The 27388-nt window shown below is 39.3% G+C and overlaps 1 protein-coding gene across 1 annotated transcript in view; it reads left to right on the top strand.

The window, feature by feature from the left end:
• wdr11 (WD repeat domain 11) overlaps positions 1-27009 on the top strand; it is a 36382-nt gene extending 9373 nt beyond the window's left edge. Inside the window, exons 7-29 of the mRNA XM_049736284.2 lie at positions 2487-2598; positions 3183-3381; positions 3908-4008; positions 4579-4755; positions 7148-7232; positions 8206-8312; positions 8998-9073; positions 10970-11078; positions 11659-11780; positions 11861-12008; positions 12734-12840; positions 13366-13480; positions 14407-14578; positions 14704-14812; positions 16515-16577; positions 16744-16809; positions 17961-18150; positions 20993-21088; positions 21826-21991; positions 22295-22392; positions 23828-23973; positions 24267-24349; positions 24842-27009. Coding sequence (XP_049592241.1) covers positions 2487-2598; positions 3183-3381; positions 3908-4008; positions 4579-4755; positions 7148-7232; positions 8206-8312; positions 8998-9073; positions 10970-11078; positions 11659-11780; positions 11861-12008; positions 12734-12840; positions 13366-13480; positions 14407-14578; positions 14704-14812; positions 16515-16577; positions 16744-16809; positions 17961-18150; positions 20993-21088; positions 21826-21991; positions 22295-22392; positions 23828-23973; positions 24267-24349; positions 24842-25035 — 2841 coding nt within the window. The 3' untranslated portion in view covers positions 25036-27009. The remainder of the gene's footprint in view (positions 1-2486; positions 2599-3182; positions 3382-3907; positions 4009-4578; positions 4756-7147; positions 7233-8205; positions 8313-8997; positions 9074-10969; positions 11079-11658; positions 11781-11860; positions 12009-12733; positions 12841-13365; positions 13481-14406; positions 14579-14703; positions 14813-16514; positions 16578-16743; positions 16810-17960; positions 18151-20992; positions 21089-21825; positions 21992-22294; positions 22393-23827; positions 23974-24266; positions 24350-24841) is intronic.
• Positions 27010-27388: the final 379 nt, after the last annotated feature.

Below are 27388 nucleotides of genomic sequence, written 5' to 3'. Positions count from 1 at the left end.
TATAAAAAGAAAATGTGGGGGTTAACGTCCCCTTTAAGTATTATGTAAAGACTCGTGTCATGTCAGTGATTACCCACAATATTTATAAACAATGATTTAACCCAAGAAATGTCACTATACAAGTCTTTATTTCTATAAATTGCTCAATGTGTTAATATTTTCAAATGACCACTTTTACAACCTTCCTCACACATCACAATCAATCACAATAGGCTAACGTGCAGCTCGTGAAGTCCTTGAGAGCTATTACGGGCTCCATGTTGGTGACCCCTGATGTTTTCATTGAACCAATTCTGTTCTGGCACGTGATGAGATACTTTGCATACGCAAGTACTCCTTTTTTCCGTGTTTTCTAGTGCCTCCCGCACAGTTAATTACATGACTGATGGTAAAAGCTTAAGCGTGCGTTAATGTAGAGGGTAAAAGCATCGCAATTCAAATTTCAATTTTTCAATTTAGACACCATGCTTCACTTCTTTCCATTTATCATTTACACATGCGCTCTCAGTTTTTACTTAAAATTAAAGATGTTTCATGCTTCCCCCTGAGTGAACTGTTTCCCCCTAACTAAACTATCTACTCCTACAAGCTAGTCAGACTGTATCTACGTGGCGATATATGCTGTCCAAAAAAAATAAAAAAACACAAACTGCTCCTTAATAGCCAGATCAAATCAATGTCCCCCATTTTTTTCACCAGGTTTCTTACTTGTATGACACATTGTCTGTTTTTGTACTTGATGCTGTTGTTTATATTGTGATCTTGCTCATTGCCATTACAGCAGTGGTTCTTAACAGGGCTGTGGACTCGGTCGGATTTTTGCACCGAGTCCGAGTCCGGCCTCTTGACCACCGAGTCCGAGTCCGGCTGTCCATTTTTTCTGTTAATTCATGTGACTGCTTAGTCTTTATTCAAAGCGAATTTAGATCAAAATCTACCAGAACGAACGCAACTGCTTTCACACTGGCTGGTACGGCTTATATAGGATCCCTTGCTGAGAGCGTGGACGTAAAAGTGAGGCGACGTTCCAATCGGACGTCGGATCGATAACATTTTCCCTGCCCGACCGGAGTTGTGCTAGTTCATAACGTAGATCACTCATGGCGTAGTCATAAATGTACGGTTGACAATTTAACCGATAGAAGTGGATACATTGGAACATAACCTAAACTCTAATATATTAATTGACATGGTATTAAATGCGTGGCTTTACAAAAATAGTCATTGAAGCCCACCCTTAGCCCTGAGTGCCATTGGCATGAGGCAAAACGCTTGAAAACACACACTCTCGCCCAATTAAATAACCATTCTGAAACACAGGACATGTACGATAATATTTTTTAATCATTAATTACACCATTATAGCTCAGACATTTATCTAAACACAAATAATTAGTGACGACCCCACAACTATCGAAACACATCAATGATATAAGCTGGGTGACATAATCGTCCTTGACATTGGTACATAATGTAAACATTAGCCTAAGTGCAACTCAACGTGGCCGCATTGATCGTAAGCAGGGCTGTGGACAGTATTCCTACGCGCATTCTCAGCAGCATGATCAAAATAAAATTGAACGTATTTTTTTTATTGTCGGACTCGGTGGACTCGGTCAAAATCAGCACCGAGTCCGAGTCCGGCAAAAATGACCGAGTCCGAGTCCCCGAGTCCGAGTCCACAGCCCTGGTTCTTAACCTTGTACCGAACCCCACCAGTTTCATATGCGCATTCACCGAACCCCTCGTTAGTGAAAAATGATTTTGGGGAAATTCAAGACATAGATGATTTTTACTAGTGCACAAAATGAACCGTGCATGAACATCACCTTGCTCAAAGAACAAAACCAACACTATGCATGACCTCACAACAAATTACATACTGGCAAATCAGAATTTACACAGTAAATTAGGTTTGTTCGGACCGCCACAGTGGAGGCTCTGTCGAACCCCTGAGACCGACTCACCGAACCCCTAGGGTTCGATCGAACCCAGGTTAAGAACCACTGCATTGCAGTGACCCCTCGCTACTTTGCGTTTCGTTTATCGCGGCTTCACTACATCGCGGATTTCTTTTCCAAATTAAAAAACAATTTAAAAGTCAAAATAAAACTTTCATATTGAGGAAACATGTGTCTAACCTTTCGGACAATGTAGTATTGCTCCAAATGTTCGTTTACATTCCTTTAGAAGTCCGTTTTCGTGTGTTAGCACAATCGCGAATTAGCATATTTCCGCTAACTCTTAGCCTGCCCAGTACTTCTTGTTGGTGACCGTACTTCGCGGATTTCACTTATCGCGGGTGGTTTTTGGACCCAATTATCCGCGACAAACGAGGGATTACTGTATAGCAATTTGTGACCATTATCTGTGAAACTGCCTGGAGTGCAACAGAACATGAACACATTTAGTCGTGACGTGATGTCGCCAGCAGAATGGCGTATGATCGCAAACGCAATGATCTTTACCTCCACTATATATCTCAGGTGATCCCCTGCGCCCAGAGGGATGCCCTATATTGCCTCCATGAGAACGGATGCATCACCCTTCGCGTGTGCCGTTCCACCACAACTCTTGAAGAAGGATCAGCAGCAACAGGTATGCCCAACCTCACACATGCAATGGGGACCATTTCTACTAACTCGCGTGAAACGCTGTCTTCCCCTCTTCATTGATTCAGCCGTCATATAGTGCAGTTGGAGCCTGAGGCTTTTCTCTCTATGCTCCACTGGGCATTCAGGCTCTTACTATCTCATTTATCTTTGGTTTAGTGTTACAGGCCAACGGGAGTCTATTGTCTCAGCAAATGTCTTTCTCTTTCTGCCTTTTTTATTCTTTGCCCATCTCTACAGCTTCTTTTCTTGCTTCCCACACATTTTCTTTTATGAGTCTCTCACACCCTCATTTAAACGCATATTTCTGTTCCTGGTACTTATCTCCTTAAATCCTCTTGGTTTATAGTTCTACTCTGACTTCCCCTCACGCTTACCTTTTCTACTATCCATCCCATTTATTTCCTTGCCTCTTTTATTTTATTAACACCTAACCAATGCCTTGTTCCACACTTGTCTTTTTTTATTCACATGCTCAACAGCTGTCAGCATGCCCCCTCATTCCTGCATCTTTTTCCTGACTTTCTACCTTTCAGTCATATCTACATAATTTATTCTTTTTTTTCTCAGACTCAGAACAGAGTGCCCAGGAGCTTGTGTATGACCTCCGCTCTCAGTGCGATGCTATCCGTATCACCAAGACTGTCCGTCCGTATCGCATGGTTATCTGCCCCATCAATGAAAATAATGCCGCTCTCATGGTCAGCGATGGTAGAGTCATGCTATGGGAGCTTAAAGCCGTTGCAGGCAGAGCTACTGCCAATCCAAGGTACAGAAACACACACACACACACACACTGCTCAACATTTCTGGAGTGACATTGATTTACAAACAGGCTTAAAGTGAAGGATGAAGTCACAGTAAGAGTCAGACTATTTTTTTCAGACGCCTTAAATAAACTTTCCTAAAAACTGCATAATCCTCTGACCTAAATTTAGGCTTCTTAGAGACTGTTGCAGGTAGGCCATGCAGGATTTAAGCTATCCCGCTTTTCTTTGATATGAAATTTCTGAACTTCTGTTAGGGAGACATGACTGTATTTCTTTTTTTAAATTCTTTTTATGTGCCTACTATCAAGGTAATTCTGCATAGAAAAATAAATCCTCCATCCATCCATCCTAGTAGTATTAATTAAAAATGCATGTGATGTTTGCCTCATAGCTTCACCTTCTGATATTGCTGCTGAGTCTTAATATGCTTAAAATCTTCTTGGCTTCAACTCACGGAAGACAGATGCAGTGCCATACCTCCATGATCTATTGGATTAAATTTTGATCTTGGCCCTTGTGTTGCAGTTCAGGTTTATCCCCGCTCTACTCCCCTGTGTCCTTTTGTGGAGCTCCGCTGGCTCCAAACCAGAAACATATTCAGAATCTCTCTCTCAACAGCATGATAGGTACGTCTGCAAAGCATCTTCTGCACTATTGTGTGTCAACATAGTACACATTTGTCTGTAATCTTTTTTGAGTTATTCGATGCCTGTTGAAAACAGCCATCTGTGCACAGTATTCTTACTGTAGACAGCCCCTACAAATCTTCTCATAAATTGTCTGTTGGACATTTGGTGTTGGCAGAAATTGCTATAGCAAGCATTATTTGCAGTCTGTTGGTTTTTTTTTTGGGGGGCGGGGGCTGATTTTGAGTGAAGAAGACTTTCTCGGCAGACAAAAAAGAAAATACTGACCATTCAGGGTATACAATTTTCTGTATGTCTCAGTCCTTTAAAAATAAAACGGCGGTGATAAAGTGATAATAAAAATAAGATAATCGGTGCTTAATATTTTTTGATTGCTATGATTCAGCATTTATATATAATATATATCTATATTTATATCTCTAGGACAACCAAATGTTTACTTTTTTTGAAAGTTTAATGAACTTTGCATAAGAATAATAATGACGAAATAAAATCAAGGTGCAATTATTTTAGTTTAAAATGGTGTGGTGTAACATTTTGTATCTCTAGGTCAAACTTTAATCGCTGGTGAGGCCCCTCTTCCATCCTCCAACCAGCAAGAAGTCCAGCTCAAGTTCCTGTTGACCGGACTCCTCTCTGGTTTGCCACTGCCACCTTTTGCCATCCGCATGTGTCCACCTCTTACAACCAAAAACATCAACCATTACCAACCGATGCTGGCTGTTGGTAGGTTCTGTTGCAAACACGTACTCGCCTACTAATACAAAGATAGATAAATATTTCCACACTGATTTTGTTTTGCTTCCTCTGCCCTGAACCAATGAATGGGTTTACTGACCATTAACTACTACCATAAGTAAGGAGGGCAAGAATTCACTTCTGAAAGGTGGAAAGCACGTTTATCGAAAAGTAAAAAATCTTCTGCGGAGCTGAAGTTGAGGGTGAATTGTGTGGAACATTGAGTTAAACGTAGGCTTATGATTGATTGACAGGTCTCAAAGGATCTGCATAAATAAAGGTTACAAGAATAAAATATATCTTTTGTACCGTATGGTTAGAAAGTAGAACATGTTGACATGTTGATACAATTAATTCCATATTGTCATGTCAGAAGTTGTTGACATGTTGTTTTGAGCTGTTCTCCAAACCTGATCAGAGATTTGTGTCCCCTCAGTTGGTGTTGTTTCATCACTATTGCTCGTTTCCGAAACGGGTTGCATCAGTGCTTTTGAAAGTGTAGGGAATGATAAATGAACTTCCCACAGCATTACCCATGTGCCTAATGAAATTGATGGGATTCCTTTACCTTCTGGTTTTGTTGGAATGAACACCTGCTTGAAAACTGATGTAACTGGTACATTTAAACTGCAATGAGATATTGTTCTTTTAAAAAACATCCAATAAGCATCTACTGTATTGTCACATATACAGTGGTATATATTTTTTTATTGTGTTGACCTCCAGATGGAACATTTCTGAGGATGAGTTACAGGCTACATTCAATTACCAACTGAGTGCACACAAAATGATTGGTATTGAAGTAAATTTGATTAAATATGAAAAAGAAATCTAGGTTCTCATCATTATGCAGCCTTATCTGTAAAATCACATTGGACTGCATAAATCTTATCTTAAAACATCTTTTATTCCTTGGTTTTTGTCACTTTTGGGCTATCTGTGGCTGTGACTTATTAGAAATCTGGTCTGGCCTTGGCTTGCCTTTGTCTGAAGGTGGCCTGTGCTGGGAAGTTGCCGCGGGCCATCAATTGGGTTTTGAAATGTGCATAAAAGTATTGGAACATGACTGACCGGAACGTTTCTTTGCCTACTTGTATTGAATTATATTGATTTTTCAAAAAGAAAAGAAAATCACTAAAAAGCTTGATTAGGTTGACTGCATTCAAACTATTTTAACCAAAATGAATCAAGAGGACTGTCCATGGGTGAATAAGAAATAGGAGATATTATGGAAATTATGGGGGGGGGCTGCTCAAATGAAAAGGCTCAACTGTATCCTACAGCAGCCATTGTAGAAAGGCTTTTTGAAGCGTTACAGATCTTCTTACCCCAGGGAAAAGCTTCACTTCTTTATTTTGATAAGAGTGGGAGTAGTTTACATCAAGCAACAAATCTGAAAATTATTCATTGTGTTTACACAGGGGAAAAAGCCTAGTTGAGGAGCCAAGTGGGAGTTGATCTCATTCGTAAGACTTATTCTGTGACTACCATGAGTATATACAGAGAAATATATTTTATGTCACCCACTAGGGAAGTGTTATAGGTTTTCTCTGTGGTGTATGTAACATAAAATAAACAGCAGTGTAAATTGGATTTCCTCTTGAACGATTATGATAGAGATAATAAACGTAATTCCTGAACAGCGAAAAATTGGTGGAAGGGATTGAATTTTATGCGTCAATGCCGAGTGAGCTGGCTCAAATGGGTGATTTCATTTTCAAAATACTTATTAAAAAGATACTGGATGATGTCTGAAATGAGATTCAGAGGTAGATCATTAACGTGTTAAGCGATCATATACAGTTTAAAAATGAGAAACAAAATCAGAATGTAGCATTGCAGAGTAATTTTAAACGTACCAGTAAAAAAAGGTTTTGTTTTTTTATTGATGTCAAGTTTGTGCTTGTTGGTATATGGCAACTAATAAATACTGTTTTATTATACTAGCGTAATATTCACACAATAAGAAAGTTATACTTTTGTAATATTAATATAATAAGGGAAGAATAATTTCAGTGTTTGGTCCCCTGCTGAACTTATGAAAAAGTTAACAATCTCAACTTTTTTATGTCTCTTTATTGCTTATGATAATATCAGTCAAAAATATGTAGGCCTGTTAAACACAATATCATCTGACCACAGTACTAACTCATGACACAGGCAGCCTGATTGATTGATTGATTGATTGATTGATTGATTGATTGATTGATTGATTGATTGATTGATTGATTGATTGATTGATTGATTGATTGATTGATTGATTGATTGATTGATTGATTGATTGATTGATTGATTCGATTTTAACATTTGTGGCCAAGGAGTTTAATTTTGCTTCATCCCTACTCTTTATCTTGCTGCACTGCTTTTTGTCTATTCTCAGGCACCGGCAATGGGTCTGTATTGGTCTACAACCTTACCAGTGGTCTCCTCCACAAGGAGCTCAGTGTCCATTCTTGTGAAGTAAGGTAAGATGTGGAGTCACTGTGCACATTGACATTAAGTAACCCCAGCCAACCATGCCATCACGGATGCTGGCTTTTAAACTTTGAGTTGATAACAATTCCAGTTGCTCTTTGGCCTGGAGGACACAATATCCATGATTTCCCAAAACAATTTGAAATGTGGATTCATCGGACCACAGCTCACTTTTTTCCACTTTTGCTGCAGTCCGTTTTAGATGAGCTCAGGCCCTTAGAAGCCGGCAGCGGTTCTGGACCGTAAATGATTAAATCCTTAAATTCTTTGCACTTCTATTTTCAGAAACATTGTTCTTAAACTGTTAGACTATTTTCTCTCATATCGAGCGACGGTCCTGAGCCCCCCTTCAGGAATTAAGTCAGCAATGACATGGGCTTGCAAATCACCATCATTTGTAGTATCCCATATTCTATTACCTTAGACTCTAAGGCTTAGAGACTCTAAGGCTTAGAGTTAGCATGTTCTCTCTGTGCGTGCATCGATTTTGTCCAGCTCCTCTGGCTTCCCGCCACATTTCAACAACCTGAATTGTAGGTTAATTGGTAACTGGTTGCAAGATTAATGAAAACAAAATGGAGGTATAATTTGTAAATACACAAACCAACACAAATGTGTGTGGCACTTTAATGCTGCATCAAGAATTTGCATATGATGTCAAAGTTACTGCTGTTGATTCCAGTGCTATAACTTGTGGCAGTTCAATTCAGGTGGGGGTAGCAAGAAGCCTTTATGGAGATGAGGCTAGCAGTCGATGCCCCAACGAAGCCAAGGAGGCCAAACTGTTTCGCATCACATTTACATTTCCAGGGGAAAATTGACTAATTAATCATGTGGGTCCTTACCATCTCATTATGGGACAGTTTCTGCTCACAGAATTCTAAAAAAAAATATTCATTTTGCATACTTGGCTGGTTTGATTTACTATGTAATTTTGACTCTGCTTGTGTGTTCATTCCACAGGGGTATTGAGTGGGTGAGTCTCACCAGTTTTCTGTCTTTTGCCACTTCTTCTCCTAACAACATGGGCTTGGTTCGGAATGAGTTGCAGCACGTCGATATGCCTACTGGTGAGAAACACACAAACAACACTTTGCTGTGCAAAAAAAGAGGCGCAAACTAGATTGTTCATGCAAACAGATGTGGAATCTGATGTACTCATTGAGTGCAAGCAGGTGAAGTAAAGTTGGCTATTGAAATCTCAAAGATGCCTTTAAGACGGCCTGCCCCGATCAATCATTTGTGTTCATGATAATTTAGCCTTTTATGATCTCCAAAGTGTTCTTAGACCTATATATGGGTTTATTCCTTTTAGGTATGCAGTACTTTTAATGCAGCCTTGACATAAAACTAATGTGGAGTCATCCTCCCCCAAGAAAGCCTCGAGCCAAACTGCTGTGCACTGTAACTCTTTTGCTATAAACTACTTTACAAAATGGCTTACACCAAATCAGATGAGTACCTCTTTTGGTGTGTGTGATACTGTATATTACACCTGAAGGGCAATCTTGTGTTGATTCTTTCATTTGGCTACCTGCATGATTTCTCATTTAATGGCTGTAATTCTGAGAAAAGTGTAGATTACATCACAGGTTAGAGCAGTTTGATGGTTGTTTCCTCCCCTAACGCTCTAAAAGGTGGGTCAATACCTTGAGGAACCAGCATTAAAGTGAAATTGAAAGAATCAGTCTTTTCACAAGTGCATTGATGAGCTAACTCACTTGATCTATTCTTGCATATGTTCCTATTTTCCAGGACGATGTTTTGCATTCAGAGGTGAGCGAGGAAATGACGAGCCACCCATTGAGATGATAAAGGTTTCACATCTGAAGTGAGTGATCTGTTTTTTCCAATTTCCAAGTGGTTGCGATAAGTGGTGATGTAGTGCTGTAATGGAATTGTTTCAACTCAGTCATATCGGAGGATTTTTGAGATTGTTGAAGGTTGTACCACGGAATCTCATTTGGATTTAAATCCAGACTATGATTTGGATCTTTAGCTCTTCAAGGCAAAACATGATGCACAATTGATTTACCTGCAGCATTTTCGGAAGATCAATAAAATTCATTCCTACCTATCAATCATCCAGGTCCTGGAGTAGAAAAGCATTAAGCTGTCACTATCATGTTTGACTATCGATAGGATGTTTTTTTTCTTCCAATCAACTTTGTTATTTTTAGTTTTGTGCAAGGTGTTAAAGATAGCACATCAAGTTTTACTGTTGTGGCATCATTCCTGATAATATTTCTACTAAGGTCTTGGTATATTTGGCAATCATCAAGATGTTATCTGACAAATGTGAGACGAATCATTGTGTGCCTCTTTTGTCAGCTTGCTGTGCTTTTTGCCTTGGGATTTTGCTATGGAGGCCATTTTTGCTTTTTTGTCATTCTTACTGTTATATGGGGGTGAGCAAAAAGGCCGTATGCTTTTTGGAACGTTGTTGCACTCGTGGAGTAATTTTCGTCCGCTGACCACTTTGGGACGAAACTATTCCCAATTTGTGGATAATGGCTCTGACTGTGATTCGCTGGAGTACCAAAACCTTCTTTGTAACTTTATCCAGAATGATATAGATCAGGGGTCGGGAACCTATGGCTCGTGAGCCACATATGGCTCCTTTGGCGACGATAAAAACGTTATTAAAAAGAATACATTAGTACACTCAAAAAATTGTTGGTCTTAATTAAAATACATGCATTTAATTGTATTTAACCTATCGTTTTTTTTAAATAGTATGGCTCTCACGGGAAATTATTTTTAAAAAATGGGCATTTATGGCTCTGTCCGCCAAAAAGGTTCTCGGCCCCTGATATAGATCGTAGTCACTTTGTTTCTTTCTTCAGATTGTGGCATGGTGCATTTCTTTTTTTAAGACCTTGTAACCTACTTTGTCTTATAGGCACTAATTAAGTGATTTTCTGATTCTGAATCTTTCTTGGATGTGGTCAATGTAATTTAACGCAGCTATATAAAATTTGAGGCTAATCACAGTTAATCATGATTTAATGAGGGCAATCAAATGCTTTTCCACATTGGGCCAGTTAAGATGGATTTCTTTTTTCTTAATAAATGAATAGATTTTTTTTATTTTCTTTTTTTTTTTCCTTACTTTGTTTGCATTCACCTGGTTGTCAAGTGATTATTAGTCAATTGTGTTTAGATTAGCCCTATAGGTAATAACTGGGCAATTTCAGACCTTCAATTTACTTACATAGGTTTGGCCAGCAAGTACAAGAAATCAAATTGGGCGCAGGGAAACATGTAAACTGTCGGAAATGGACAGCAATACGGTATTTAGAATGTCAGAAGACTCGAACCTTTGTTTTTTTTAATCAACAAGAACCTAACCACAGGCATGATAGACATTTATGATAAAAAGTCAGACAAGAAAGCCATTATTGACAAGAAAGCCATTACTGACATGGGTCAGGAAAGATCAAAACTTAATGCGTCACATTAGATATTTAGACATCAGGTTGTGTAACAGCAGCGGCATTTACAACAAAGTATAAGCACAAAAGGTTACCATGGCATTTGCATACGAAGAAGCACTTAAACACTTAAGAATTTACTCCTACAAGAAAGAAAGGTCTGAAGTTATCATGAAATGACAGTTAACCAGTTGCCATTCACTAGAGCTGCCCCTCCAGACTTTTGGCAACCAGAGACGTACAAAAATTAAGGTTCTTGTCATGTTTTTGTTGATTCCCATATACATCCACAGGCAGTACCTGGTAGTGGTGTTCAGAGACAAACCGCTGGAGCTGTGGGACGTCAGGACAGGGACACTTCTTCGAGAGATGGCAAAGAACTTCCCTACCGTTACGGCTCTGGTACAAAGATGAACCACTCATGATTTTCTTTTGTTAACTGTCGTATCATTTCCATGACATGAATTGACACATTTACATTAACTAAAATTGAAGGCTACATAAAGTTTGTCATCTGCTGTTGATGTTTCCATATTTTGCCCACAATAATCCCTAAAACAGAATATGTTGATGATTCTAGTAATTTTCTCTTACCTTTTGTTATTCTACAACCTCTGGAGCTCATGTGGGCAATTGGAATGATTTCTCTAACAAAACATCCTTGCTCAGCAAGGGCCAGCTATACTCATAAAAGAAGAGTTATATGGGACAAACTTTACTGTGCTGCTGTAAAATCCTCTACAGAGCAAATAAAACCACCAGTATCTTTAATAATACATGCTGGCCTTCCTCAGTATCATATTGCTGTCTTATTTCCATATTGATTGCAAACCTGAGATCCAAGACCACCGCTATAGTCCTCCGGCAGATGTTCCTAGGGAGTAAGATTGGGGAGTACCTATGTGAGAATGAAAACACATCGTTGGTCTCCTTCTGCTTTTAACCCTTTGTCTTGGTTTGCTCTTCAAATCTCAAATTTAAGGAATGGTCCCCATCGCACAACTTGAAGAGTTTAAAGAAGAAGCAGATGGCGGCAAGGGAGGCCATGGCTCGTCAAACAGTGTCAGACGCTGAGCAAAATAGTGTTGAATCTTCAGTAATCAGGTCAGCACTCAAAAGTACTTTTGTTTATAGGTCACACACAGTTACTTCAGATGAGCAAATATGTTTGATTCCTTCACCAGCCTACTGCAGGATGCAGAGAGCAAGTCGGAGACCACCCAGGCCATATCTGCCAGGGAACATTTTGTGTTCACTGACACAGATGGGCAGGTCTACCATATCACTGTTGAAGGCAACACTATCAAAGATGGTGCCCGTATCCCTCCTGATGTGAGTCCAGACTATAATTATTTTTTGTTTGTTTGTGTTGTCATTTTGGCTCTGTTTTTTTTTTTTTCTTGAAGGCATTCCTACACCTCGTAATTCTGAATTATGAAGAGTAGGCCCGAGTGTAATGAGTGGCTGCCTGTGTGGTAATTACAGCATGCTAGTGGATGGCTTTTTTGTTTATTAATTGCTCCAGGCGTAGAACTTGGGGTGGCCTTCAGTATTTTTTTAGTGCCTTCTAGCTCTATGCCTTTGTAATGAGGAATAACAATCACATATCACGTTCTATTTCGAAGCAGCAGATTGGATTCTTAAGCAAGTGTGTTTTCCCGCTCTCTCGCAGTACAGTTGTAGAGACCAGAGGAGTTATCGAGGGATTTGAAGTCCTTCATAACTTCATGACTGATGCAGATTCATTTCACATGGATTTGCATACCCCAAAGGCTTTGCAGCCTTCATATCTGTGTCAGCATACTGACACAAACTCTCCCAAAATGTTTTATCTTGTCAGCTTCACCACACAGACTGGAGGTGAGACGCTTACAGCGACTCCACAGCACCAGTCTTGTCTAGTGACATAATCTAACTTTAACTCATCCATGCATGTTTACCGCCTTGCTGTCATAAATATTAATAGACCTTTTTCGCTTATGCTTTGCATCCAAAACACAAATATGTCAGTGATCGGGTTACATTTGGAAATGTGGAATTGCCTTAATATGTTGCAGGGCAGTATGGGTAGTATTGCCTGCATTGCCTGGAAAGGTGATACCCTGGTGCTCGGTGATGTGGATGGAAATCTTAACTTCTGGGACCTTAAAGCACGTTTGTCAAGGTATTTTTACATATATTTGTGAAGAAAATTTTTGACTTGACTTTCCCTTTAAATATTTTTTTACATTCATGTCGCTATGGATTTATTTTAAATGCACGATGTAATGCTTTCAGCGTGTTTCGTATTATAACTATTTGAGCCCAAGGAATAATTTAGATTGCAGCCAATCGGCTTTCGACAAATACAAAGTGTTGGTTCAGTGTTATGTATTCACCGCAGTAAATATTATTATCTTTACTTTGTGTATTTAATTATAAATGTTTTTTTTTTTTTTGTTTGTCAGAAAGATTTGTCTTGAATTGAATGGAATTAAAAAGTCTAAAATTTGGTGAATCCTACCTGGTAATGTAAACATTGTTTGTAGAGGGATGCTTATCCCTATCATCTGGTTTTTCTTGTAATCAAAAAAGAACATGTAAAAAAAAAAAAAATCACCAAGCATGAAATTTTAAGATGCAGTTTTGCATAATGGGTGATAACACGCATTTTAAGATGACTGAATGCCCCAATGCCGTTGATATTTAGGGGAATACCAACTCACCGCGGCTGGGTGAAGAAAATTCGCTTTGCCCCAGGCAAAGGCAACCAAAAGCTCTTGGTTATGTACACCGATGGAGCAGAGGTCTGGGACACCAAAGAGGTAAGGCTTCATGTGAGCTTATGAGAATATATACATATGTATTTAACTATGGTGCTTTCTACGTTTCTGCAATGCTTAATTCCCATAGACACGCTCAAACAAAGTGGAAAAATTGATCTTCTTGCATGTGTGACATCGCTCAATTCGTGCTGTTGCTTACATGTTTTGAGTGCCAAGACCATTCACCTGGTATAGCTCATCAAACGCTGACTGGTCTTAAACAAATCTTCACATTAAATGCGACATTTTGCTGTACAAACACACCGTCAAGGTTAATAAGCTTTGTATGGATAAATAGAAGCGAAAAGCAAGCCAGAGAGATGTTAATTATTCCTTAAAGCGCCTTCAATCCTGACTTGGACTTGTGCTTTTATCTCAAATAATATTTGACAATCCTATTTTGAGCTCAACTTCATGCTTTTTACAACTTTAACAGACTGGACTTTATTTTCCTTTATATACACACCATAGCTTTTCTAGCAGGAATGAGTTATGGGGCCTGCAAAGGTGGACACAGGTTTATTGCCTTGTGTATTTAGCATTGTAGGCTGTGGGAACATGGCTGGATGCTTTATGGGAACAGAGATAAGATGCACCGCTCAGTCCCCAATTGTAAAAGGCAGAGAGCAGATGGATGAAGTTGCAGAGAGGGGAGCCGTCATAGAAGCAAGGGAGGAGCAGGAGAAATCTCCCAAATGCTGACAGCCGGCTTAGACGCTCACTTTAGCACGTTCCCATTAAAAGCAGTTTGAAAAGGCTGTTTGCTGTCTACCCTTGTACATCCTGCATTTTATTTGTTCAAAATCATTTAAGGATTTTGTCATAGCCCAATTCCTCCAGTTGACAGCTGTGTTTTTAGGTAGGTCTTTAAACAGCATAAAAATAAACCGTTTGTGTTCATCTGCTTTGGTTATAATCCCTTGTAGGTCCAAATGGTCAGCAGCATGCGCATTGGTCGCAACGTAAACTATCGCATCCTAGATATTGACTGGTGCACTTCAGACAAAGTCGTGCTGGCTTCAGACGACGGCTGTATTCGAGTTTTGGAGATGGCCATGAAGTCCGCCAGCTATCGTATGGATGAACAAGATCTCACCGGTAAGCCAAAAGCTGACTATTAAGAATGAAAAAGAATGGATGGTACGTTGAATTCATATTTGTGTGTTGTAGTTCTGCTCTTCCTAACACTTTTTTTCTGTCTGCTGTGTGACCAATATGTCCAGATTCAGTGTGGTGCCCATATCTGCTGCTCCCCCGAGCTGCCCTCACTCTTAAGGCTTTCCTTCTACTGCAGCCGTGGTCAGGGACCTTCACGATGGACATTACACAAGTGTAAGTTCAAGCAGTCGCACTTATAAGTGTGTATCGCAAACAATGATAGAACGTAATTTTTCCCCTAAATTAGACATTTGAGCATACATACATAGTACAAACCTATATGTTTGAGCATCCAGAAGAAATTCACAAATGTTACTAGTTTCCATGAACCAGGAATGTTCTTCATAACAAATCTTCAAATTCAATTTTCGCACACGCAAGACTAATAGCAGTTGTGGGGCATTGGGGAGGGCAGCTGGGCCAAGCTAACTTTATGAATTTTAATATCAGCCTGTGGGACCAGGTGGCAATGTCAGCTTTGAGTTGATTGCTTACTTGTAGGTAATGTTAGTTGAATTTACCTCAACAGAAAACCAAACAAGCCTACAACAGTAGTCCGTTATAATAAATGTTAGTATTTAAATACTGGGTCACTGAAATGTTGTGCTTTTGTCTATAGTTAAAATAAGACACACATATACACAACACTATTGTCAAAATTACGTCATTGTATTTATTTATCCTTCATTGAATTATATATTTTTTTGAATTATATATATATATATATATATATATATATATATATATATATATATATATATATATATATATATATATATATATATATATATATATATATTTTTTTTTTTATTATTATTTTTTTTTTTGAATTATATTTTTTTTATTTTTGTTTTTTTTTTAAATTTATTTAATCATTCATGAATTCTAAAGCCATTGCCTGGTATTTTTTTAAGCTATACATCTTTTATGCATCAGGTTGGCATTAGGGGTTATATCATGTATCAATCCTGTAAACAATCTTAATTTGAATGTACATAATAGAAATAATGCATGCATGCATGCACACGCACACTCATTGAACTGGCAAATATTTTTTTCAACAATTGAAACGAGATGATTAATTCAGTGCTTGTGTACTTATACTATATTGTCTCTGTCTCAGACGCTCTGCTTGTTTATCACTCAGCTCTCAATCTTTCTCTGAAAACCAGTGTCTTCCAAGTCCTCTGGCTTTCTCACTGTAGCACTCAGATTGCTTTTCTTCATCTCTCTCAACACCATCATCTGGTTCGGTCTCAATGTCTCCTTGTTATCCATTTTCGCGGCAGAAAAATAGGATGTATTGTTTTTTTATTCGTTATCAACTAAAAGCAGTGGAGTGGAATACCCAGCGTTTCAACAACCCGTTCTATGAGTAACATTTATTGAATGCGGCTACTGTGTTTTGATAAGGCTCACTAATATAAGCTGTAAGTAGCTTGAATATGCCCTAGACAGGTAAAATTTGTCTAAAACTGTCACTCTGCAAGTCCCCACGAAATGTACTTGAAATGACTAGGATGACAGCGATGTACTTAGTAGTGGTGTGAATCTGGTAAAACATACATCTAATTAATGAATGGCTTCATCAATTAGTGTATTTTGCATTAAAGACAATTGTTTGATTAAAAAGACAATGTTACAATTTAGTTAGAATTTGTTCTTTGAAGTCTTCACTATTCCATTAAGAAACAAACACAAACAAATCTGTGTAATTTTTGGAATGGGATTTCAAGTTGAATTTTGAGATGACAATATTCACAAAGTTCCTGAATCCAGGGGGCAGAACTTCTAAAATGTTAAATCGAGGCTATAATTTGCAAGTTCAAGTTTTGTTTTAGTCAAGGGGCCAATTGACGTTTGTTTTTCTTTCCAGAGATTACAATGAAAAAGATGAGATAAAAGGTTTGATCCAGGAGCAGCTCAATTCTTTGTCAAAGTAAGTTTTTGCTTTGCTTCATCTTTGCAAGAAGTGATTATATACATTATTTTCTATGAGGATTATACAAAATACAACAACTCTCATATTGGGGATTGTGGATGCCAGCATATATGCAGAAGTGGGCTTGTCTGGTCTTACCGTGTATCTGTGATGGACTCCCCAGTGACATGAAGAGTGTGCTGCAGGACCCCGAGCTCAGCCTGCTGCAGCGCTGCCTCCTGGTCTCACGGTGAGTTTCTCTCAGTATGCAGTGTCCTCTCCCCCTGAAGCTTTTCCAACTTTTTATACTTTCAGGCAGTCGAAAACAGCTTTTGCAGGTTGACTAAACTATATTTAAAAAGCACACTGCAACAGTTTTTCGCATATTACATTTTACAGTATTTTGCTGTTTTTTCTTCTTCCGTGAAGCATATTTCAGTGCTTTGAAAACCGCACACTGTATATTATTGTTAGAGTAGTAACACCCACTAAGGGACTGTGGAAATATACTCATCAATTTACTAGTTCTGTTTTGGAAAGTATACTACAAAATCATTGTGGTAATTGTACACTCATGATATGCTATTATTTGCGTTTGCGAAAGTTTTAATGGCATAGTTATTTGAAAATAAAACTAAACATTTGACTGATAGTCGGTGGAGGAACAAGAAAAAAAAATAACAGTACTGTGCATACGTCTTCGACCCGGGACTTCCGTTGGTTGCAGCCAAATAATGGACTCAATTTTGCATGAATTGTTTCATTACACAATTTAATTAACAAAGAATTCAAAAAATGTAAAACTTACCACGTAATTAATAATAGCATTATTATGCAAATCCTGAGTCACCAGACCATGACAGATGATTGACTGTAATGCTCCAAAAATTGTTTTGTTGAATGCGGTAACAATTATTGCATCACAATTGCTTAAAATAAACGTAATATGACGTCAGGTATTGGGCCAGTAACTTTACTGTCATCTTTGCTCCAGCTCTAACATTCCCCAGTAAATGTCAAACAATTTAATCTGTCTAGAATACAATTTAGTTGGCGAGAATGAAGGAAAGTTTTCGGCTTGCAAATAATGAGAATGCTTTCCTAGAGCTCATGAATCTGTAATGCCTCTGCAGCTGGCCATCCTAAGTTATCATGCCACTGTTAATGTAGCCTGGTAACCTAGCAACAGCAGTGTGTCTGTGCAAAATAGCTAAAGGACGCTCAGAGTGATAAATGACGACAAAAATAACAGAAGGATGTAGTTGGGCAGAGTTGTGGTGAGGTTGGAAAAAAAAATGTGCTGAAAGATGTAGTACATGTGCTTATTAGAAAGCTGCAAATACAACAAAGAAAGCATTAGTATTTTGATGTTGACTGAGGTGGTGGTGTGGCAAACTGCAGGCTGTTCGGGGATGAGTCTGACCTCCAGTTTTGGACTGTGGCCTCACACTACCTCCAGTCATTTGCTCGGGCTCATCAGCTCAGTGTGGCCACAGCGGAGGGGCAGATTCAAAGTGAATCAGCTCAGCAGTCTCCTCAGAATCATCTGGACATCTGCCACGACATGTTGTGCGAAAGCTCCTATTTCCAGGTCAGTAAAAACAGTAAAGAAGGGGGGAGTTGACCACAGATTTATGTCAGTCAAAACTCAAGTAAAGCTCAGACTCGCACCCAAAAGCTCCATCGATCCTTTAGGTTTAAATTAGTGGATGACGTTTGAATCGATTTGCAATTTGATTACCGTATTTTCCGGACTATAAGGCGCACCTAAAATTTTCTCTAAAGCCGACAGTGCGTCTTATAGTCCGGTGCGCCTTATATATGGACCAAATTCCTAAATTTAAACTGGCCTGAAGCATTGTGTCATGAAATCAATCATAAGTGGCCCGCTGAAGACTATGAATCATGAATCAAAAAGACTATGGATCATTATTTTGTGATTATAAAGTAATTTGTTGCATCTGAAGTTGAAATAAAAAAGATAAAATGGAGAATGATTTGATTTGGATTAAAAATCTGACATGATGCATTAATGGTGCGCCTTATAGTCCGGTGCACCTTATATAAGGACAAAGTTTTAAAATGGGCCTTTCATTGAAGGTGCGCCTTATAGTCTGGTAAGCCTTATAGTCTGGAAAATACGGTAAAATGTTAGTTGTATCTACCGTCATGGAGGGTGGGTCCCCAAAAACCTCACATTTACTTATTTACAAACTTAATCTATTGAACTGTAAAGTACGTACAACGGCAGGCATTCACCAAACTGTTGTCTGCCTGCCACTAAAATATTATTACCTGTTAATTTAAAATTCACATGCATCCTCTCCCAGGTGAAGGGTATGTCAAAACCGCTTGCCCCCACACTCCCTGCATAGCTATGTTATACATATTGAGCGTCTCATTAAAAGGACCACACGCGCAACAGTATTACAAGATGCATTCTGATCCAAGTGCAACAAATACGATTTGATACTTGCTTTTCCCTGAGCACTCAAATCTCCACCGATTCGTGCACAGTCCTCGTAAACAGTAGCAGCTGTCCCTTGTCCTCTTACGTTTTAACAACATTGCTATGGCGACGATTAGGATTTTATTATCGCGATCCAATATCGCACTTGTTAAATATTAGAAATACTGTGCACATAGGTAAACTATTGACTTATCCTGTAGTGTGGAATTTTACCCTAAAAAAGCCTGCACTTCCAATATTCCCCACCAACCACATTAGTATATACACCAGCTGTCTGACGTATGACCATTTTCATGACATTACAAAAAAATATTGCTCAGAATGTTGCGACATGATTTATCTTCATGAGAGGATCAAAGCCCATGGAGCTAATGAGATCAGGAATATCTGGGGGTTTTTTTTGTTTGTTTATTTGAACACAGTTCTCAGGCCCAACTCCAGGTGTGGTCTTTGCCCAGAAACTTCACATACAGTAGCAGTGCAGCTGATGCTGAAATCCCTGCTGCCGCTTTGATATAGCATATGGCACCTTTTATGCATAAACCAACCTCCAGCTGCACTCCCATATGTAATTGAAAAATAATGGCAAAAATACATGTATGGAGACTAATGAGTCCAGCCCAGAGCTGTATGGAGAAAAAAAAAAACACTTTGTCTGGCTATTGTCAAAAATAAATGTTTTATTCACTTGGAGGAGCCCGAAGGAAATATTTCTTTAGAATATAAATCATTCATTCCTGATTGACATGACAAACATAATACTTATTGAGAAGACTCATTATATTGCAATTGAATGGGAAGTTTCAGCATTTCAAATTCGAATGTTTGAAGGATTGGATTATGCAATTACAAGTTCCATATTTTTTTGCTTCGGTTTCATTTAAACAGGTAACAAAAGAAAGGTAAAAGGTGATCGCATTAAGCTTTTCCTCCCATATAAAAGATGGATAGAAGATTATGGTGAAAACTTAAAAAATGCCTTCTCTTTTCATGCCGCTAGAATACCATTGAAGAAAACCCACATAGGGATGGTGATAACATTCAAACTGCTCACAGAGAAGCCAGAACTGTAATTCGGACCCAGGATCGTAGAACTTCGAGGCAACCGTGCATGCCACTATTCCATTGTCCCCACAGGATTAACAAATAAACGGAAGTATCTTTTAAATGGCATTGAATAATTGAAATGCAATGCGACTTTCTAATTTCCTCTAAAAAGGCTTTTTCTGTAACTCCATCAAAGCCACCATTACTTCATAAAAATGATTATGCACAATTTTGTTTAAATGAAAGTTCCGCTGCGTCTTAATAAGGGGCCACACTGTGAGCATAAATAGAAGGCTTTGAAAGACGGTCTGTAGCTACGTTTGGTTTGTGTTGTCATACAACAGCCGCTGTGGCAGCAGCCTGGCTGTAATTACTAATATCCGAGCCTCCAACAGAGAGCACACCGCTCTGAAGCTTCTTAACACGTTTGATTTATGCCCTTAGCTGTGACTCACTGAAGAATGAAGCCAAACTACAAGCAAAAAAATAATAATAATAGTAATAATAGAGCTTCTCTCTTTTCTACACAGAAGTCGACACACATTTCCACGCTGCTCACGCAGTCTCGCACTCCATATTGTGTGACGTCTTGAATACCTATTTTTCCTCACTTAACCAAAGTGCTTTATTTCTTTTAAATCAGAGTTTTAATGCTAAAACCAAGTGAATGGCCAAGTTTGAAGGCATGCTGTGAAATATAACAAGGAGTAAGGCACTGCGTCACTAGAAACACGAGTGACTCTTAAATATTTTAAAGCCTTCATAATTGTATTCAATGTCTGTAAAACCGCCCTCTATATTCACCTAATCACTATCGTTGCCGTGTAATGAATGATTAGTTTTCTGTCTATGCAATGACTTGCTGATATTGAAAAATGACGGATCTTATCTTTGTATAACCTTCATTCGCCTACAGAAATTCCAGTTGGACCGTGTTCACCTGCAGGAAGTGAAGCGCTCCAGTTATGAGCATACTAAGAAATGTGCTGACCAGCTCCTCCTTCTGGGTCAGGTAACGACTCCACTTCCACCGCATTCCCTTTCAGCCTTCCCCTCTTTGTACACAGTTGGGTGAATTTGCACATTTATACACCACCACAGGGAATTGTCAAGTTTTATAAGAGTTTATGGATCAATTGACTCTCTTCAGCTAAGACTGATAAAACAGACACAGCAGCTACACTTTCTGAGATCAATACAGCCATTGCTTAAACACAACATGTCTGCCTTTACATAGCTTATAATACTCACTTGACACCGTCATCTATGCTTAGTATTTAGCTAAATCAAGTACTACGTACTGTATTGGTGTGCCTAATATTGTGGCTAGCCGTGGTAAGCTTCTGTTGCCATGGAGCAGGTTGTTTTGTGGCTTATTCGGTTAGTCGACCTTGCTTTATGCTGTCGGCCAAATGAAGCAAGATGGAGGATAACAGCCCCCTGATTCCTCTGTAGGATTTCTGCCCAAGAGGATTGTAGTCACCTCACAATGTCACTGTTCCCTCTCTAATCACAGGCTGCAATCAGCAGGCTTTGTACTGGATGTGTCGCACCTATCTAGGCAGAAAGACAGAGGTCACTCAGCTCTGATACTAGCACAAAGCGAAGCCTTCAGGGCCAGCGGATAAAAAGGGTGATATCATCCATCCCCCTATAGTTTGGTCATTACTTCTTGCCTTTCTCAGGCTGTCCTTATTGTTATCCATATCTCCGTCATTACCTTCTGTTGTACTTTGGTCTTGCTTTCAGACGGACCGTGCCGTACAATTACTGTTGGAGACGAGTGCAGACAATCCTAGCTACTACTGCGATTCCCTAAAGGCTTGCCTGGTGACCACCATCACCTCCTCTGGACCATCCCAGTCCACTATCAAACTTGTGGCCACAAACATGATCGCCAACGGAAAGTTAGCAGGTACGGTTTGAACGCTCATAGTGACTTTTTGTACTTTGAAAGGGTACACGCGGGTCTGCCAAAGTCTGCTGTGCTTAAATTGAATCTAGAAAACTCTTGGCTTGAAATTGAGTGAGATGTATATGTATTTTTGATGTGATTCATCACCTGATGTCGCACCCACTTAAACAGAACAGTCACACAAATATCACTTTTGGATGGCGTCCAATTATTGCATCGAGAGTATAGCGGATTTATATTGTTGAAATGAAGCCATCGTCGCTTGTTATCACATTGTAGCTTTTCCTCCCGCTGTTTTACCAGAGGGGGTGCAGCTGCTGTGTTTGATTGACAAGGCTGCAGATGCCTGCCGCTACCTGCAGACCTACGGGGAGTGGAACCGTGCCGCCTGGCTTGCCAAGGTAACGCAGTGGGTTCGTCTGCTTGAAGCATCAGATATTTGTGTGTGTGTGGGTAGAGGGCAGTTTTTGTTTTTTTTTAACTTTTTTTTTTTGGAGCGGGTATGATGGATATAAATGTTGACGGGCACCTCGGCATTCACAGGTGTTTTATCCAATTGATTCATTATGCTCATACCTTTTCCATGTCTAGGTGTATTCATCAATCGGGTACCATATAGTAGAAGTTTGGGGCATCTAAAAACTACATGAAAGATTTCTGTGTCAATTTAATAGCTATGCAGTGTAATGAATTATGAATGGAAGCCTGTGCTTCTGGCTGGATGCAGGCAAAATGAGTCCCTGTTGCAGTGTCTGAGTTGATGCATTTTTGCGGAACAACAGCCACTCCCAACATTGAATGTTAGTTGTCAACTCCCCAGTTTCTGTAACCCTATCTAACTGGCACTGACATCACAGACACTGAGTCTAATTATACAATACTCCTTTACAATTGTGAGTGTCAGACAGCTATAAATATAACATTACAGTGTTACACCGCTATTGAAGGAGGATTGAACCGGTGCGCTCCAAAAAGGTTTAAAAAATTTTATGCATGCCACAAGATGGTGGCAAAGCACCTTTTTTGTCTAAATTAAGATCCTAATTTCAGATCAACAAGTTCCCTGGTACCAAAATGCAGCAAGATAGCAGTGAAGCACTGCTTTTGTCTCAGTAAAGCACATCAACTCACTTTAGTTTATGGTATCTTCTTGGCACCACGAAATGTAGCAATACTTGTTATTCTAGCCTGAGCAGATTATTATTTTTTTTTATTGTACTGTATTTGTATTACATGTTGTCGTTTTCTCCCCTGACTTCCTCATAAGAAGTCTGGATTGAATTACCAATCTGTGCCAGTATGACTGCCTTTGTCTCGATATGCCTGTGATTGACTCACGACCAATCCATGTTGTAGTCACCCTCTTGCCCTAAAGTCAGATTGGATAGGCCTAAACTCCCCACAACGCTGAACAGTTGATGAATTTATTGTTAACATCGATTTAGTTTCTTCTGGTGCTTTTTATTATCCATTATTTCATGTCTGTTTGTCGATAGGGTAGAATGACACTAAAAAACTAAAAAATGCCTTTCTGATTCCCACACAGCCTTGTGGAGGGAGGGTTGGGTCTTGAGCAAGATTAGAACTGATTAGAATTTTGTTGCATCAGCATCATTGCACATGTTTCTTAACTCGGCTGAAATTTGTTTGCATTGTAATGCAGGAAGTGGTTATCTATAAATGTGTACAATTTTGTGCTGACCCAGATTATCTCACAAGCATTGAGCGGATGTGCTATATACACAGTTACATTCGTTATGATGCGGGCTCACACATTACCTTGCACTGTCTATCACAAAGTTGTTTGCCTCATTTATATACATACTCTTTTGTCAGGTGCGTCTCAATCCAGCGGAGAGTTCAGATGTGCTGAAGCGATGGGCCGAACATCTTTGCTCCCCGCAGGTCAACCAGAAATCCAAAGCCATCCTAGTGTTGCTTTCCCTGGGCTGCTTTTACAAAGTGGGAGAGATGCTACACAGGTACGATACCGGCTTTTCCGTCAGCTTTATCTCTCAGACCTTAAAAAAAAAAAAAAGCATTTAAGTCATGTAAATTTTGATCACCTATATTATATATATAAGTATGTCATGAGCGTCTCTCTTTAGGGGATTTGTTTTCTGCATAGCGTCCCCTTTTTTATGCGGCGTTACATTTTGAGAGGCTTTCTAGATGCATGTAGTGGGTGCTACAGGGTCACTTTCCTCAAATCAGGCATTGTGCTATTTTCTGAGAATTACTCTTCTTTCTTCTCCTCTCTCCACTTCGCATCTAGTATGAGGCACTTTGACTGTGCAGCTCTCTTTATCGAAGCCTGCTTGAAATACGGGGTCATGGAGGCCAATGACTCATCGAATATCCTTTTTTCAAAATCCATTACACTGCTCCAAGGACCATTGATGGATGTACTGTTGCCGCTATGTTAAATCATAACTATCTCTTGCAGACAGAGCTCAGAAAACGGTCATTAGTTCAAAACGGAAAACACAACACCAAACAAAGGAACTCAACAATGATTTGGAAATTTGGAAGATAAGTATTCAAATAGCTTTCTTTGATCCACGAATGCAATTCTCTCGTAAAACTGTTGAACAAAACAACCCAAAAAGTCTCAGCTTTGCAGGCATCTTATTTGTATTCTCCTCAATGAAACAATTCTCAAAACATCTCTGCCCAAGAAAACCACACTCCGGCAGGGTTGATTTGACAAACCGGAATTATCATAATTGTAATTACAAACCTTACAACAACTACCACTTCAACACATGCAGGGAAGTAAAATAGAGACAGACTGTGACAGACTTACTAAACTTTCTTTCCAAGTTCTCCTTGACCTAATATATCCACATAAACTCATAGAGACGGCATTTTTGGACTACGCACGGCTGCTGCGCTCGCTCGGCCTGCGAGAGGGAGCCGCTCTGTGGGCGTCGCGGGCGGGCACCGCCGGCGAGCAGCTGATGGAGGAGCTGTTCAAGGGGGAGGGAGGAGGAAATGAGGTAGTGCCTGACAATGACGAGGCCAAGGTGGTCATCGACTCTTGAAGATGAACGGACTAATTGCTGAGAATTAAGATGAACCTGGGAGCTATATCTCGTCAACACGAGAAGACGGTGATGAGGTTCCGTTGCGTCATTTGTCATCATTCATTCATGGTCTTCTCACGTTTGTGGCTATGGCGAGTTTGACATTTCGTGATGTTTTTGTTGTGACGATGGGACCTTCGTGTTTGTCGGCAGCTGAATTAGCGTGTTGCTGCTTCAAAAGATTTTATCCTCCCAACGAGTGACATCAAGCACATTGTTGTCTGTTCAATTGAAGTTTTAATATGGTAGGTTTGCATTATTGTCTGTGCCTGTGTTGAATACATTTTAAGCCAAATGTATTAACTTGCTGTTCTACTGCTGTGATGAAATGCAGTACAGTTGCTACATTTCTTCCCCTTTGTTGCACTACCTTGAAAGTTTACTCTCACCATTCATTATATCCTTCTTCGTCACTGAATTCCAAAGCATTGCACTTTTAATTTCCCTTTGCAGGACCATTCCAGTTGTTGAGCACCTCAGTGTGACAGGTTTTTCAATGGTTTTTCAAATCCTGGATGTGCACAATCTATCCCTGTTAGGTATCTGCATGTACAATACAGCCCAAAAATATCCAGAACCAAGCCCAATTTGGAGTAATTTATTTTTTTATAGAAGAATTGATATCCTTCAGCTGAAAGGTGTTTATGTAGTATCTGCAGAGCCTTCACAGCCAATGTTGATAATGCATCCTTTAGAATGGTACAAAAGATCGTTTCCTCAAAAAAGATGAGCAAATGAATAATTTGTGGAGGAAAATGCGGAAAGTTTTTACTGCGAGTATATTTACCATGCGTCAATTTACTAGTCAGCTTATTGTGACAAGGAACATATTTCCTTTTTCCGTTTCTACCTAGAGAATACCCATTCATCCAATAAAAATGCATTTTAACCAAAAAATATATATTGATTAAGAATCATTGTTGAGCGTAAATAAATAATAAGGCACAGACGACAAGAGGCTGAGTGTTTAGCTTGATATTTGTATTGAGTAGTCAATAACTGCTTTCAACATGAGCTTTTTAGATGGACACCGTCTGGATTGCTCCCGTTGATGTGCACTTGCACAAGGAAGTGTTGCAACTTGTCACCGTACCTACTCTGTGCGTTTCCCCCCTTTTTTTTAACTTACACCCTTTGCTCATCAAAACCATACATACGAGTCGACATCGCATTGACAGCCTTTGTGTGTTTATCCGTCTTGTGGTATGTCAACCTGTCCTGCAGTCAGACAGCAACGTCTTCTGTGGGACCGTCAGCGTGTTACTGTGTTTCATAAACACGTCAGTGCTGTTCCCCACTGTGTGACCAAGCAGTGTCAAGCTACATGTTCTCATGTAATTTCCCAATTCCCACTTCTATAAGTGGATGTAAAGTCTATATATCGTTTTGTGCACTGTGAACACATGCACCACCTTATCGCACTTGTATTTTTTTTTTACTTTCAATCTTTTTTTTTTTCCATTGAGTTGTACAGGTCTTGGGTCACATTAATGGTAGAAAATACTTTGAGGTGATTTATCTTGATTGCTGTGTTGTATCACAACAACTGGCAATTGAACCGGGGTGTGTAGACTTTTTATATCTGCTGTATGTAGAAGAGCTAGTATATAATCACAGCACGATCAATGTATTTCCTTGAATCTGTGAATTTTGTTGTGCAGTGTTGTGATGGAAGACACATACAGTACACACCGTACTTTTTAGCCTCTAGCAATGTGATGCTTTCTTTTTGTATAATGATGTGTAAAGGTAAGTCTTGTAGCTGGAGCACATATCTTTTATTGAAATCAATCATTATAAAATAAGCAAGATTTTTTTTTCATTATTGCCAGTTGATTATCACACACCCTCTAAGCTGTACATTCGTAAATAAATCTGAAACAACAAAATTATACCCCTATATGAATGGCAATAAAATGAGTCTTTACTGTACGTTGTTCATGTCATCACTGCACTTGCAAATATGGGCACTAGAGGGGGCACTTAAGTTTTCCTTCTGGATTATACTCCTCAACAGCAGACCACAAAGACCTGAGTCCTTTTTTTTCTCTCTCTTTCATTACAGCTCAGGTATAGTTAAAACCTTCACTCATTCGTAAAAGTGTCTTAAAGTGAATCAGCTAGCACAAACCGCTTCCGCCATTCATTACTTTTTGGCTCCAAAGAAGGACCAACAGCTGGCCTCCTCTTTTTCCTCACGTTTATTTATTCATTCAGTGACATGCATTCTGTTCTTTGTGCCTCAGAGCTCAAAGAGAATAAAAGCAGTGCAAAAGAGAAGGCCCCACAAATGACTTGATTGTGTTTCTTT

The sequence above is a fragment of the Syngnathus scovelli genome, chromosome 12 (assembly GCF_024217435.2).
Source record: "Syngnathus scovelli strain Florida chromosome 12, RoL_Ssco_1.2, whole genome shotgun sequence".
Lineage (NCBI taxonomy): Eukaryota > Metazoa > Chordata > Actinopteri > Syngnathiformes > Syngnathidae > Syngnathus > Syngnathus scovelli.
The sequence above is the reverse complement of the archived record's forward strand: the minus strand, read 5'-3'. Positions and strand labels throughout refer to the sequence as shown.